Below are 15,480 nucleotides of genomic sequence, written 5' to 3'. Positions count from 1 at the left end.
ATTTCAAGTGTTATTATAATCTATGTACATATTGGAATTCATGTCAGTTTAGATTATGTAATTACTACAACGATTAGACTATTTTGTAGTTGTACTCTGATTAAATAATATATTATAAACCCAATTTAAAACACTAATATTACTATTTTCATGTGTGTTATAATAAGTATTACTATTTACTAAAAAAAAAATTATGTAATTAGAATGCGTGGTTCCTCACTAAGTACAAATGTACAATGCTATTTAGAGAGCCAAAGTTTGAAACCTCCCTCCCTGATATTGTAATTACAAAAAGAAAAATACTTCGTGTTATTTTCTCATTGCATGAATATGAAATTACTTTAATGTTGTATACCAAAATATGTGTCTTTCATAAAATAATACAAGACACCAATATATATATATATATATATATATATTTCTATATTGTATGGGTATATCATCGCATCATCTTTTGATAGTCAAGAATAGGAGGATTTGAATCCTAAACATCTTTTAGAAACATTAAAAATTATCAATAGAATTACAAAACTCTTAGCATTTATCATCTCCTTTAATGTTTTAACAGTTTTTTTCATTTCTATAAAAGTGGTGTCAAAAATTTCCTAAAATAGATGGTTAACCTATGACACTCGTTATATATATATATTGTATGGGTATACCATCGCATCATCTTTTGATAGTCGAGAATAGGAGGATTTGAATTCTAAACATCTTTTAGAAACATTAAAAATTATCAATTGAATTACAAGACTCTTAGCATTTATCATCTCCTTTAATGTTTTAACAATTTTTTTCATTTCTATAAAAGTGGTGTCAAAAATTCCCTAAAATAGATTGTTAACCAATGACACTCGTTAGCATGACTCTCTTTAAGAATTTAATTTGGTTGCAAGTCTCTCTCTCTCTCTCTCTCTCCAAGTAATTCTTTTATTAAGAGTTTGTAATTCAATTAACATTTTTTGATATTCTCAGTGTAGATCAAGAGTTTGAATTCCCTGCTTCCCCTATTGTACCTATTGCATTATATTATTATAAAGGATTTTACTAACGTGTGTCCTAAGGGTACACAATAGTATACTATTTTTGAAAAAAAAGATTATCAAGAATTGAAAAAACTTTGATAGTTTTTTCAATTCTCAATAAAAATTTTTCAAAAACGGATTTGTTCATTTCCCACCGTCCTTATATGCAAACATAAGCATTTTCTAAATAAAGCCCACACCATTTCTAGTACGCGCTTGCCCTACCCTGGGTTGGGTATAATATAATCGAGCAACCAAACAATCTCCAGGGCAAGGAAATGTGAAAAAGAAACGGAAGCTCAAGAAACGGATCCGCCTTCTCTCGCCTCCTCCTAAATAGTGTTTCGAAGTTTCATCTTCAGAAACTCAACAAAAACAAAAGAAACGCAGGTTTCGAAAAAAATACGATCGATACTCTCACTACTTGTAAGTAAACAAAATCAACCCTCTCTCTCTCTCTCTCTCTCTCCCTCTCTCTTTCTCTTCCAATTAGAACTTCAATCTAATATTTGAAAATATGAAATGCTATGTTATTAATGCAATAATTAAATTTGATACATTTTAAGGTTTCTGTGTCTTGGTAATTATATGCTTTTGCTCAGTTTTGTCTTTTCAACATTTTAACAAAGTAATGTCGTAGTAAGTAACACATTTTGCTGTGTGATAATTTTTTTTTTTAAGAAGCATATATGTTGTTTTCTTATTGCAAATTCTGAATAGCTAATTTGTTAGTGTTTCCCTTGTATTTTTTCCAAAGACTAAATGGGGGGTGAGAGAATTCTTAAGATGATGAGGAATTGTGAAAAGTGAATGTGTTTGGGTTGAATGATGTTGATTCCAAAATGGGGGTAAGATGGATGGTGTGGAGACACAGCTGTTTGAGTTTTGTTGCCATTGCTGTTTGCACACTGCTTTACAACATTTTTTTTTACAATGGCTATGGTGGCAGGTTGTGGTTGGTATAAAATAAAAGTAATGTTAATGGTGGTCACAGTGAAAAAGATGTTACACTCAACAAGTTATGAAATTGTTGTCTATAGCATTGTTGTTTTTTAATTTTGTAAGTTTATACACACACCCATTTAGTCTTGAATTCACGACTTCACCCTCTACTTAAAACTTTAAAAGGAAGGAGCTGCATTTAGGGGTTTTATATATTTATTATTTATTATTTATTTGAATAAAGGAGGTGCTAGTTGAACTAGAGCTCTTTAGCAAGTGGAAAACTTAGAATGCTATTTGAAATTTTGGGTGGTTAAGATATAATTGGCTCAAGAAATCCATGATTAGTGGAAATAGGGATGCTAAGATGGATGATTGACAATGTTGGAATGGAATCAATAAAGGTGCACTCACTGAGAAGGATGGGGAAAAGTGTTCTAAGATTGTTTGGCCTTGTACAACATGATTTATGAATGTTATAGTTTAGGGAGGCAAGTAGTTTCAAGTTGTTGGGGTGTACAAGAATAAAGACCACGAAAAGACGCAATTGCTTAGAATTTAATGTAGGATATGGCTTTGGCTAATGGTAAATTGTCGAATTCGGTAATCAGGATTAAGGCCTTGCTTTTTTTGGTAGTTCTAGAGGTCTTAGACTAGGTGATCCGTTGTCTCCCATTCTTTTTCTTTTGATCATGGAGGTTTTAAGTCGGATTTTGAAGAAAACTGAGGACAGTGGCCTTATTCAGGGCTTTCATGTGGGACCTATTAGCTCTACTAGCATTCGTATTTCTCATCTTTTATTTGCTAATAACACCATTCTTTTCTGTGATGCTTCTAGGGAGCAGTTGCTATCCATTAGGCTGGTTTTGACTTATTTTCAAGTTTTTACTGGTTTGAAGGTGAATGTGGGGAAAAGTGAAATTGTCCCTATTGGGGAGGTGAGCAACATTCACAATTTGGCTAACATTCTTCACTGTAGGGTGGGCAGTTTGCCCATGATTTATTTGGGAATGCCATTGGGTACCTCGTATAAGACAGCCTTTATTTGGAATCCAATTCTAGAGAGGATGGAGAAGAAGTTGGCATGCTGGAAGCAGCTTTATTTGTCAAAGGGTGGCAGACTCACCTTGTTGAAAAGTACATTGTCAAGCCTCTCGACCTATTATCTTTCCCTTTTTACTGTTCCAAAAGCTGTGGTAATGAGATTGGAACGTATTCAGAGAAATTTTTTGTGGGGTTTTTCAACTGAGTTTTTCAAATACCCTTTGGTGGCTTGGGAAAAAGTTTGCTTACCGCGTGAGCTGGGTGGGTTGTGAATTCGAAATTTGGTGTCGTTTAATCAAGCTCTATTGGGAAAATGGCTTTGGAGATATGGACACGAAACTACTCATCTATGGCGGAGGGTTATGGCCACGAAATATGGGGAGGAGAAAGGGGGTTGGAGCACTAGAGTTTGTAGAAGGGCTCATGGTTGTGGTTTATGGAGAAGTATTAGTGACGGGTGGGAAAGTTTTTCTAGGCATGTGTCTTTTGTGTTGGGGGATGGTTCTCTTATTCTTTTTTGGCACGATAAGTGGACTGGGGATAATTCTCTCAAATCTCTTTATCCCCAGCTATTTGTATTTTCAGCCAATGAGGAAGCTTATATTTTTGAAATGTTAAGTCCTCTTGTTGGTGATAATGATAGAGTATGGAGTCTAAGATTTTATAGGGAATTTAATGATCGGGAGTTGGCAGCTTCCTATTCCCTGCTTCACTTCATTCAAACTCGAATTCCTAGGGGTGGAGGTAGTGACAAACTTTCTTGGTGTCTTAATGGAAGTGGGAAGTTTGATGTTCGGTCTTTTTATCATAAGATTTGAAATGCAACTCTTACTTCTTTCCCTTGGAAAGGCATTTGGAAAGTAAAGGTTCCTAAAAGGGTGGCGTTCTTTATGTGGACAGTAGCTCATGGTCAGATCCTTACTTTGGTAAATCATTGTTGTTTGTGTTGCTGTGATGAGAAATCTGTGGATCACTTGTTGATTTCTTGTCCGGTTGCTCATGCTCTGTGGATATATATGCTTCGGCTGTTTGGCATTGATTGGGTCATGCCAGGTTTCGTTATAGACTTATTTTTTTGTTGGTATCAGTGGCTTGGGAAACATAATTCTGATATTTGGAATCTGGTTCCGGGTTGTTTAATGTGGAATATTTGGGTTGAACGAAATCGGCGTTCTTTTGAGGATATGGCAAAATTATTGGATCAGTTGCTAGATTTATGCAGACGGACCCTCTTTGATTGGTCTCGGTGTTGGGGCCTCTTTCTACTATCACGGATTTTCTTTTGTCTCTTAGTCTAACTTAATGCCTGTTTGCTGTTCTTTTCCCTCTTTTCTACTTGTTCACTATTGTGAATCTTGTATTTTTTACTTGCTTCTTCTCTTTTAATATAATTTTTTCTTACCTATCAAAAAAAAAAAAAAAAGGATTAAGGCCTTGTTGAATTGAGTCGAGTTGTGTCGTCTAGAGGGCAGATGGGACTTATTACAGGCTTGCAGCAAAACATCAACTGCACTGACTTTTTTTTCTTTTTTTCTTTTATTGACTAATTTCACTGCTGTTTTATGGAATACACTACTATACTTGGCTTCACGTAGAGAACATGTGATGATTATTGCTTCAGATCCTAAGAATGAAAGAATTTTCTTCTAAGATCTTATTCTTGCTTATTTATTAATGACTTCTCAATAAATAACATCATAATAACCCAAGAATCAATGAGAAGGGCGAAGGTAAGAGTTCTTTGTATAATGTGTCTTGGATGTGGCACCTTGTAATGGATAATAATAACTTGTTGTATTGGTTGAAGATCATGAATGACCAGCCACATGATTTCCATTGCTCAGAGATTGTCAAGCACTAAGTGTAGTTATTTTAGGCTAGTCACTACAATAGTTGGTGTAAAGAAACAGAAGAATTGCTTTTTGAGGCATTCTGTTTCCCTTGGTTCTGGTATTGTTCATTTTGTTCTTAAAATTTCTTAGACTGAGCTGAACCTGATTTACCATCTTATGGAAACCAGCCCCTCTACTGATTTACCAATGTGTTGTAGAATTTGTGTAGCATTCTGTTATCTTGCATCTTGAAATAATGCACTTAGATCTATGTGTTTAGAAAACTTTGTATAGAATACTATGGCAATGGCTTCAAAGTTGTGCCATCTTGTCTTTCCAGTTGGTAGAGGATAAGTACCAAATTCACAATAAAAATGTGTCGTTGTGAGAGTGGCATTCTGTCTGGTATGATTAGTATTTCATTAATATTTCTACCCAATTAGTTGATAAAGGATTCAGGGTTGACATACTGAACTGGGATCAAGGCTTCTTGTTGTTGCTGCTGCTATTGTTCATGCTGCAGAACCTCCAATACCTGCAGCTAATATAATTTTTATTGTATTATAAGTAAATTATATTGGTTGTAATTTTTAGGAGTAGAAATGTATAGAGGAGGAGCAAGAAATTAATTAATAGCCAGCACCTGTGCTTGGATGAATATTTTAAGAACAATTTTTTTTTTTAACACATCACAGCTTTTCAAATGTACACACACAATCAAATGAAAACCACTAGGAGTCAGGTTCCAAGTAATCCAAGATCAATAGCGGCAAATTTGTGTTTTTTTTTTAGGGGGGACTGGAGGCATAGAAAAGAAATAGTCACTTTCTCCAATTATATAAATGGCCTTACATTCCAATTTTTGTCATGTAAGAGTTGGCTAATATAGTTGATGCTACTCTATATGCCTATATGGGAGGAAGAATGAAAAATTACAGCTTGTTCCAAAAGCTTGAGTCGATAGGAAATGATGGATTTAATTTGAACTTTGTCCCCATTCCCCACTCTACCTCCCATTTTAAAAGATTTAAAAATTTCACTTATAGGACCCCACTTATCGGGGGGAGTCTAGGCCCATAAGCGAGGTGGTGTTAGAATGATAGTTAAATGATTATAATCCGTTTAAGCTTTTATGACAGACGTTAGTTTTTCAAAGAGTTCATTAGAACCTTTTTTATGGCATTCCTATTAACAGAATATATCTAATTCTATTTCAAGTATTTAGAAATTGTGTGAGATTATCTGTGAAAAGTAGTAGGCATCAGACTCCCTTTCCTTCTTGGCTATGGTTATCTGCCATATTTTCTTTATTTTGATGAGAAGATCTAAGAAGTTTACTGCCTTAGATTTGTAGCCTGATTGGGAATATGAGCATTGGTTTTTGAAGATCTAAGTACAACATTTCACCTTGGTGTACTTATTTTAACATATTTATTTTGTTCTTCTTATTTTTTAACCCCATTTTATTTTACACAGATTTTTGGTTTGAGATTATGCCATCAGAATCTGATAAGTGGGGATGGAAGCACGTCAGTGTGTTTGGTGGATTTGACAAGGGAAGTGGTACAAAAAGGTGGAAATGCAACCACTGTAATCTACGGTATAATGGATCTTATTCACGTGTTAGAGCACACCTTCTCGGGTTCACTGGTGTTGGGGTCAAAAGCTGCCCAGCAATAGACCGGTCTTTGAGAGAGGCATTTCAGATATTAGAGGAGGAGCGCCTTGCTCGGAAAAAGAAAAGGAATTCTGGAAATGGGAAGCCTGGGAAGCGCATTCGTACTTCACGACCAAGTCTTACCTGTGTCACCAAAGAAGATGTGGATGACATTTTAGCAAGATTTTTCTATGCTGATGGATTGAATATCAAAGTTGTCAACTCTCCTTACTTTCTTGAAATGGCAAAAGCAATTGCTGCTTTTGGCCCTGGATATGAACCCCCAACAAAAGATGAACTGTCTGATTCTTTTCTAAGTAAAGAGAAAGGAAGAATTGAAAAATCTGTTGGTCTAGTTAGGGAGTCCTGGCCTCACACAGGATGCACGATACTTTGTCTTGGCCACTTAGATGGCTTGCAGGGCTGCTTCCGCATTGATGTATTTGTCTCTAGCCCACGGGGGCTTATATTTTTGAAAGCAGTAGATATAGATGTTATTGATGAGGGGGATGATGTGTTATCTGGTGTCCTTAGTGATGCAATTGAAGAAGTTGGGCCTACAAATGTGGTTCAGATAATTTCACATCTAGGCTCACAGCTAGGCCAAGCCTGTTGTAAATCTTCTGAATCCCTTATATTGTCAAAGTTTCCTCACTTATTCTGGTCTCCTTGCACATCACATTCTATCTGCATGCTAATGGAAGAAATAGCTGAATTGGAGTGGATTAAACCTGCTATCTTGTGTGCTAAGGAAATTGAGGAATGCATCATGACATTTCAGCGTTCTGCTCCAGGTATTTTAATTCAAAAATTGAAAGGGAGCTCTGACTTAATTTCTACTAAGTTTGCACCTTCCTATGGCATTATCCAGAGAATTTTTCAGCTAAAGGAAGAACTTCAACAGGTAGTTGTTGGTGAAGACTGGAAGCAATGGAAGCTTTGTATTCCAGAGGACATTATAGGTATTGAGGTTGAAGCTGCCATTACAGGGGATGATTTCTGGAGCAGGGCCCATTTATTCTTGCAGTTATGTGAGCCTTTCCTGAGGTTCCTTGCTGTGCTTAATATTGATCGATCTGTAATGGGTGATGTTTATGATTGGCGAGTTCAGGCTCTTGAAGCCGTGAGAAGTAAAGGAATTGAGGAAAGTGCATTGAATCAATTGGAGGAGTTGATAGAAAACAGATGGGATGTGTTCTTTTCTCCTCTTCATGCTGCAGGTTATATACTTAATCCTAAATATTTTGGGAAAGGTCAAACAAAGGATAGAACTGTAATGCGGGGTTGGAAAGCCACTCTAGAAAGACATGAGGGTGACAGTGCAGTGAGACGGGTTCTTAGAGAGCAGTTTAGCTCTTACTGGAGACTGGAAGGATCCTTAGGAGAGGAAGATGCTGTGGATTGTAGAGATAAAATGGACCCTGTTGCTTGGTGGGAGAACTTTGGTTTTGAAACACCCCACTTACAGACACTAGCCATGAAAGTTCTGAGTCAGGTTTCAAGTGTTGGGACATGTGAAGAGATATGGCAAGATAATGATTTTCCATGTCAAGAAACAGCCAACAGGTTGGGGGTGGAGAGAGTGGAAGATCTTGTTTTTGTTAGAAACAACCTTAGACTTCATAGACAAAGAAATGGAATTTCAAGCTCCCCATCTGGTAAAAGAAACTTAAGCTCAAGCAGCCCATCCAGAATTAAGATGCGGGATAGCACTCTTCTTGATCAAACAAAGGGCATATTTAGTATTCATGACACTTTGTGATAGATTATGTGCTCTTTTGGTTTTCTGCTTAATTGGAGCCTAGCTTATTGAAGATCTGAAAAGGTCAGTGGGATATCTTTTCCCTTGTCATCAGCTATAAACAAAAAATACAGGTCATTAACCTGAGAATTAGTGGCTAAAATACTATACATGTTCTCATTACTAGAAAATTATTAATACAAAATGTGATTAATTTGAGAAATGCATGATCAGTTTGTACTCTTTTTGGAGTAATATGTAATATCCTGGAACATTTCTCTTTACCTTATGTTCCCGTTGAAGAATAACTGAGTTTTGTGTTATGAGTTATGACATTATCGAAGGAGTAAACGACCTTCTTTGGCTTGGTGGCTAGTTGTGTATTTTGCTATCCCTAAGATTAAAAAACTTGGTGAAGGAATAACCGAATAAGAAAAGAGAAACTTATCAAAGGACTAATTTATTGTGGCATAAAAACTGGGCCCATGGCTCTGGACAATGGAATTTCTGAACCCATGAAAGCTAATAATGGATTGGGTACTGAGGAATTCCTAGCAGTGTGGCTCGTGCATAGGCTTAAGGTAAAATCTGAAAGCATACTCGTTGAGCCCAAAAGCAATTTGAGGGCACCATTCGACGTGTATGCATGCATTCACCAAGACTCGTAGTCCAACAGCGAGCACAATGCTCCCCCGCTTGAAACATTGTAGGTGCACATTAGTGCAATAAATAAGGAAGACTATCCCACTGCCTTCGCATAAAATGGCATCACTTGTGTCACAACTACCCCACTATCATTACACTTCTACTACTCACAATTTACCACATGAGTGAGTTGTGACACAAATTGTGCCATTTTATATGGTTTTGGCATTACTCAATAAGGAATGCTATCAGTGCATTTTCTGAACACACACGCAAAACTCTGCCGACTCTGCCTATACAACGTTTACGCACCAAATGCCAAATTTTGGTGGATTTTTGCTGCTGAAATGATATAAAGGAGTAATAGTGGATATTCCTTGTGTGCTTGGCAATAAAGTAAATCCAATCGTCATCAAAGGATGGACCACATCATTCCTAATCAGGCAATGAGATCTAGATTATGATAAGTAAAATGAAAGGTGTAGTTGCTTTGGGTCGCTTGAGAATTTTGAGTAAATTCTATCGCAAACTCTTTAAAAACTCACCTATTTCAAATGTCTAAAAAAATAGTTAGGTTAACCGGTGTCCTTAGGACAATTATTAATAAACTATTTTAAGAAAGTTTTAATAAAACTTTTATAGGAAATATAAAAAACTTTTTAAAAAGTCAATTTTTCTTTTTCTTTTTCAATAAAAAGCTTCTAAAAATAGTTTCTAAATTAATACCCTTTGGACATCTGTTAACTTTTCCCTTAAAAAAATACATAGACATGTTTTGTTTCAAAGATATGCGACGTTTACAACATTTTTACAACAAATCACAGGTGGTTAGTTGTTATTGGTTCAAATTTAAAACTAACACTAAAATTACTTTTTTGCCCTAACAATAACAACCAGTAACAACCCGCCACTTAGGATTTGTTGTAAACATATCATTTCTCTTTGTTTCGACTGCAAGCAATGTATCATGGCCTTATGGGCCCCAAAAACTAGGTTAGATGCCCTAATTTAATTTTCATTAAATAGCATCACAATGGATAGTCAAAATAAGGTATCATCAGATGACAAATGTTATTGGGTTCTTATCGCTTTTCTCATGTGTACCTAATCTTTGAAACTTTTGTTTCTAGTTCGACACTATCTAATTTAGGTTGGAGGACCTAAAAACCCCTCAAAAGTTAGAGGAAACATGTTGTTTAGTGATTTAGATTCAATGAACTATATATACTTAACTTAATAGAATGAGAAATGAGAAATGGTTATTCTTGTTGATTTTCATGTAATGTGATATAGGGTCCGTTTGGATTGAACTTATTGTTGCTGAAACTGAAAACTAAAAACTGAAAACTGAAAACACTGTAACAAAATAATTTTTAAATATGTGAATAGTACCGTGGGACCCATTTTTAATATTTTTTAATGCATGAACAGTGCTGCTACAGTGATGAACAGTGTGTGAACAGTGATTTTTGTCCCTGCACAATGAACCCATGTGATGTTACTGTTCACGCGCAGGGAAAAAAAAAAAATCTGAAAACACAAACTGAAAAAACACAGACACCCATCCCAAACGCTCACATAGTCACTAGATAAATATATACTATTTGCTTATTTTATATATATTCTTGTGCTTTTTTATATAAGCTTTTAAAAAAAAAATATTATACAAGCATATATATATATTCTTGTGCTAGTGCTAATGAAAAGTGGTATTTAAATATTGTTGTGGCTATATGACAAAAAAAATCTACTTTACACATATACAAAGAAAAGGCAGAATTTTCCAATATATAAAAGAAAATCACCTATTAACAAACAAAAATGTTGTTGAAAATTTGAAAAAGTGCTAGTAGATAAGCTATAAAGAAATGGAGAGTGGAATGATATCTAAAGGATTAGAAGCCCCAAAAAAAAAAAAAAAAAAAAAAAAAAAAAAACGATTAGAGGCTATACGACATCACGAAGTAGGACGGTTTTCATTAATAAAAGTCAAAATAAGAGGGGGGGTTGTTATGGTTATGGGATGTTGAAAATCAAAGCTAGCTTGCTTTTTCAATGGAAATAAAGTCGAAGCACTGATAAAGCAGATAAAGAATACAATGTGAGGAATCTGGAAATGTGATAAAAAGGAGAGAGAGAGAGAGAGAGAGAGAGAGAGAGAGAGAGAAAGAAAAAGGACTTGTCTACTTATGTAAAGTAATTGTTGGCTTTCTTTGTTTTTACATGACGAAAATGATTAATTCTTTATTATTATCAATATATTTATTATTATTATTATTGTAGGTGTGATAGGCCCAATAGTATATATTTATATATATGTTAGGCGGGGGGCCTAATCCGAGGACAGCTAGTAGTCCAAGGACGGATAAATGCTGTTATGGGAGTCCGCATTAGTGAATGAAGAGGTGGGGTTTGGTCATAAGAGCCTAAGAAGGTGGTCCAAGGAGGAATGCCTTCTCGGCTAACCAAACTAGAGGTCCGAAAGTGTGGTCTGCCATCTAGGGCAACGTTTTGAGAAATTCTATTGATAAGGATACACGTCATGAAGGCACAGGACAAAGGGAAACTATGAAATATCTAAGAGAAAGCTGCTACCACCGCATTGAATGCTATGTAGCTAACTCTCTAACCGTATTAATGTGGAAGTGATACCTAAACAGTAATTTTCAGCCTTACAACTACTCCTAGAAATTTCAAGAATGTGTTGATGGGATATGAATCAATATCAGAAACCTGGTCTACATGTGAAGGATGAAAATGGAAGAGGGAAGACAGTATAAAAGAGAAAGAATACCTTGAGGAGTGGGGATCGGAGAACTAAGAGAAAAACACTGTAAGAACAAGAACTAGACTTGTAACCAAATTCAAAAGAGATATATACAAGAACTGATCTCCTCGGATTGCGTAAATGACGATTTTCTTTGGATAAAACTAGTTTATTTTTGCTTTCTTGTCATCTGGGCCAACTATAGTTGTTGTCTAACTCATTAGAGCCTAGTTTTCTAATCAATTCTCTACAAATTTTTTGTATTGGGCTCTTTAGGCCTAAATTCTTTAACCCTTTGGACTTAGGGATAAAAATCTTGCCCTTACAATTATCAATATGATAATATTTAAATTTATAATGATTTATTATTATTGTTCGTTATCATTAGGTTAAAACACCAATGATTCTCTTTTCTAGATAGATGGATTCAAAACTCATATCTTTAATTCAAAAATACTAGATTTTACCAACTGGAATCACAAAAAATATGGATAAATAATTAAATACCTAATGATAACCTAAAAGTCGCTCTAATGTTGTACCCAAGTTATAAATTAATTTTTTTTTAAAAGTATTAAAAAAAAAAAAAAAAGATGTTTAGAGGCATAAAGTGTAATCTCATAAAAACTTCAAACCTTTGGGATAGGGTTTACTCGATATAATTTTGAGGCCTAAGGTAATATGAATAGATCATTTTAAAAAAATTAAATATTAATTAAATTAAATAATATTTATAAAACATTTTATATTATATATTTTCTTATTTAAAACCATTTTTCTTGTTTTTGTGATGCAAAATTACTAATTATATTTTTGTCATTATGTTTTGCAATCGGATTTTCAATTGATAATAGCTAATCTACTTAACTTCCTTGTGATACAATCTTAAGTAGGATTTTTATGTAAAAACATGCATTTTGGAAAAAAAAAAAAAAAACACAAACCTTTTTTATATAATCAAAATTTGTTATATATATATATATATATATATATCACATTTTTAAAAAAAATTAAAAGAATTTCAATTAAATTAGATTTCTATTGATTTAATATTTTGATGAATTTCTTGAAGGTGACATGCACAACCCACCTAATTTTTTTTTTTAATTTAAAAAAAAAAAAATTATCGTTTCATAAATTTGGGCCTTTTATAATAGGGGCCTTAGGCCTCAGGCCTCAACCTTAATGGGCTTAGTCCAAGTAGTTATTGAGTGAATAGATGTGTTGCCCCAGAATCTGAAATCCAAACTACCAAAATTCCAATCCATCTCCACACAGAAAAAAAAAAAAATAATAATAATCAATTAATATCTTGAAAAGTCGGACTCCGAACACCAAAATTCCAACCCATTTTAAGTAGAGTTGCAATAATTCTTTAATAAATTAGATTTTATTGTTCTTACAATTTAAAATTAATTTTATCATAGGTGAGGATGAAGGCTAGAGTTTGTGTGCGCCACATTATTAGACTGTCCATAACAGTACACTTAAAGCAATATAGCACACGTTGTGAAACCTAGATCTATGATTTTGTCTAATTGGGTTGCCCACATTGGGCTCCAACTTTAGTCTTCCCAAAAGGCCCAAATGCTAACATGTAAGTGAGAAGAAGAAGAAGTCGATGTCAAAGCAAGAGTGTCATGTCCATACATATTACACACCAAGGTTAATCCCTCTCACACTTTTTTTTTTAATAAACTCTTTTTATTTTTGATAGAATTTCAATATATATCGTTCGCTTATGATGATTGTGATATTTATTATCAAATCAAGACATCAATCAATTTTTTGTGTAGATTATAATTGAACCTCAAATCTTTTATTCAACCATCAAATATTTTACCAGTTAAACTAAATAGAATCTAATAATTCTTCTCACGTCTCTCTCACATTTCATGGAACACTTTATATACTTTTCTTATCTCAAAAACTAGCTCATCAACGTTGTATTCATATTATCAATAATCATGACTCCATGATAAATGACAAAACCTGTGCCGATGGTTCTTTATCTGATTACTTTGTCCAAAAAAAGCTTCCTTTTCCACTTTATTCCATGCATTATATAAGGCTTTCTTTAAGTTTTTTTTTTTTAATATTTCAATAAGGAAAAAAAATCACAACCAAGAATGAAAAAGAACCAGAACATTGAATAGTCATCCATGGTTAAATAATAGACTATATGGAAAGTCAGTTGGGTGGCAAAGTCCTGACCTATTAAGAAAAGTAAAAGGTCATAAAAGTTGTTGATGGAAGCTTCACTAGTATAGTATGATGGTATCTTTCTTTGTTAGATTATTTACCTTGGTTTTTTGTACAAGAAACACATGTAATATTAGTGTACTTGAAGCCCACCTCATGTTTCTTTATAAAATTCTTGTCAATGCCTTTTCTTTTCTTTAAAAAAAGATGATGCTGTTTGTTTGTTTGGTTTTTTTTTTTTTTTTTTTCCTTATCATATATTCAGCGATGGAGCCTGGATATGATTTCAAGGTGTCAAAACTTAGAAGTGACTCACAGATACACACACTAGTACTTGTAACCAATGTGAGTAATAGTTATTCTTTAAAAAAAATTGAATAATAGAAGTCCATTTGTAGGAATACCAAACAATATTTGATAAAACAAAATCCACATAAAAATAATATATTTGTTATATTGTATTTATATATTAGAAGTTTGTTTACACATGAATGTAACAATACTAATATTTAACATGATAATATATCTCTAACACAAATAATCTTATAAATGAAAAACTTTGACCTCTAGTTATTAATTATTTATTATATAAATGAAAAAAAAAAAAAAAAAAAAAAATCCCGTCTCCCATGAGAGAGAGTGTCAAAAATCAAAGTGTGGTAGGTCCGCATGTCTCACTTTTGGCATTATCTTTGTTATTACCCTCCACCTTCCGTCATTCCCCAAGCATTGGAAGAATTCGGAGTTAGCTGCCACACCAAGATAAGGACCCTTACTATACATCCACCGACAGTTTAGTTGTGAATTGTTGTCCTTAGGGTCTTATATGACTGATTAATTACTTTGCATATTCATCGTGCTATAAACTGCTTAATATTTGTCCTAGGTTTTCACTTTTCATTTGCCTTCTTTCTTGTCAGTTGTCATGGTGCATCAGATTTTTAAGCCGCTCACTTTGTCGGTGGCTGTGTTATGGTAGATCTTTGATTAGTCAGCAATTGGCAAATGGTAGGCCTGGCTCGCACATGTTTTGGTTTTTCTCAATTTTAATGCACTCCCGATATTTGTCCCTCAAATTAATACATATACTGTATACATAACAAAAATTTACAATTTTTTTTAAAAAAAAAAATTAGCCAACCATCTTAAAATTTTTTATTTATTTAATATTCCATGTATAAGGGGGAAAGTTAATTTTAAAATGTTGTAAATTATTGTTGTGTTTATAAAAAAACTCCTAAAAATGAACATTTTAGTCAATGATGATTGCTTTTTATCATTGACCAAGGGTCCAAGACACTAATTGCTTTTTTATTTAGGTGAATTTCAAATTTCAAATCTCTTATTCAACAATAAAATATTTTACCAATTAAGCTAACTGATATCCTAAGGGCATTAGTTTATGAACTATTTTTAGAAATATATAATGAGAAAATGATAAAACAATTAATTTTTATATTTCTCATAAAAATGATGTCAAAACTTTCCTATAATATTAGTCTAAAAGTACCCGTTAATATGATTTTTTATTTTAATCTAGAAAGCGAAACACACGGAGTACCAAAAAAATGTTCACACACTAATATACAAGCAATAGGATCCCTAAATCAGGGCTTTAGCAAGCT

General features: G+C 33.8%; 2 protein-coding genes across 2 annotated transcripts; both read left to right on the top strand.

The window, feature by feature from the left end:
• The first annotated feature begins 1,291 nt into the window (after nt 1-1,291).
• Nucleotides 1,292-8,503, top strand: LOC126722419 (uncharacterized). The gene is made up of 2 exons (XM_050425573.1): nt 1,292-1,451; nt 6,320-8,503. The coding sequence occupies exon 2, from the start codon at nt 6,337-6,339 to the stop codon at nt 8,260-8,262; it is 1,926 nt and encodes a 641-aa protein (XP_050281530.1). The 5' UTR covers nt 1,292-1,451; nt 6,320-6,336; the 3' UTR covers nt 8,263-8,503.
• Nucleotides 2,660-3,283, top strand: LOC126722032 (uncharacterized). Its single transcript, XM_050425206.1, has one exon. The coding sequence runs from the start codon at nt 2,660-2,662 to the stop codon at nt 3,281-3,283; it is 624 nt and encodes a 207-aa protein (XP_050281163.1).
• Nucleotides 8,504-15,480: the final 6,977 nt, after the last annotated feature.

Source organism: Quercus robur, chromosome 1 (genome assembly GCF_932294415.1).
Source record: "Quercus robur chromosome 1, dhQueRobu3.1, whole genome shotgun sequence".
NCBI lineage: Eukaryota > Viridiplantae > Streptophyta > Magnoliopsida > Fagales > Fagaceae > Quercus > Quercus robur.
This window is presented reverse-complemented; position numbering and strand designations above follow the sequence as displayed.

Bases quoted from the DNA above. Each gene is read 5' to 3' on its own strand.
- LOC126722419 (XM_050425573.1), top strand. From the start codon at position 6,337: ATGCCATCAGAATCTGATAAGTGGGGATGGAAGCACGTCAGTGTGTTT.
- LOC126722032 (XM_050425206.1), top strand. From the start codon at position 2,660: ATGGAGGTTTTAAGTCGGATTTTGAAGAAAACTGAGGACAGTGGCCTT.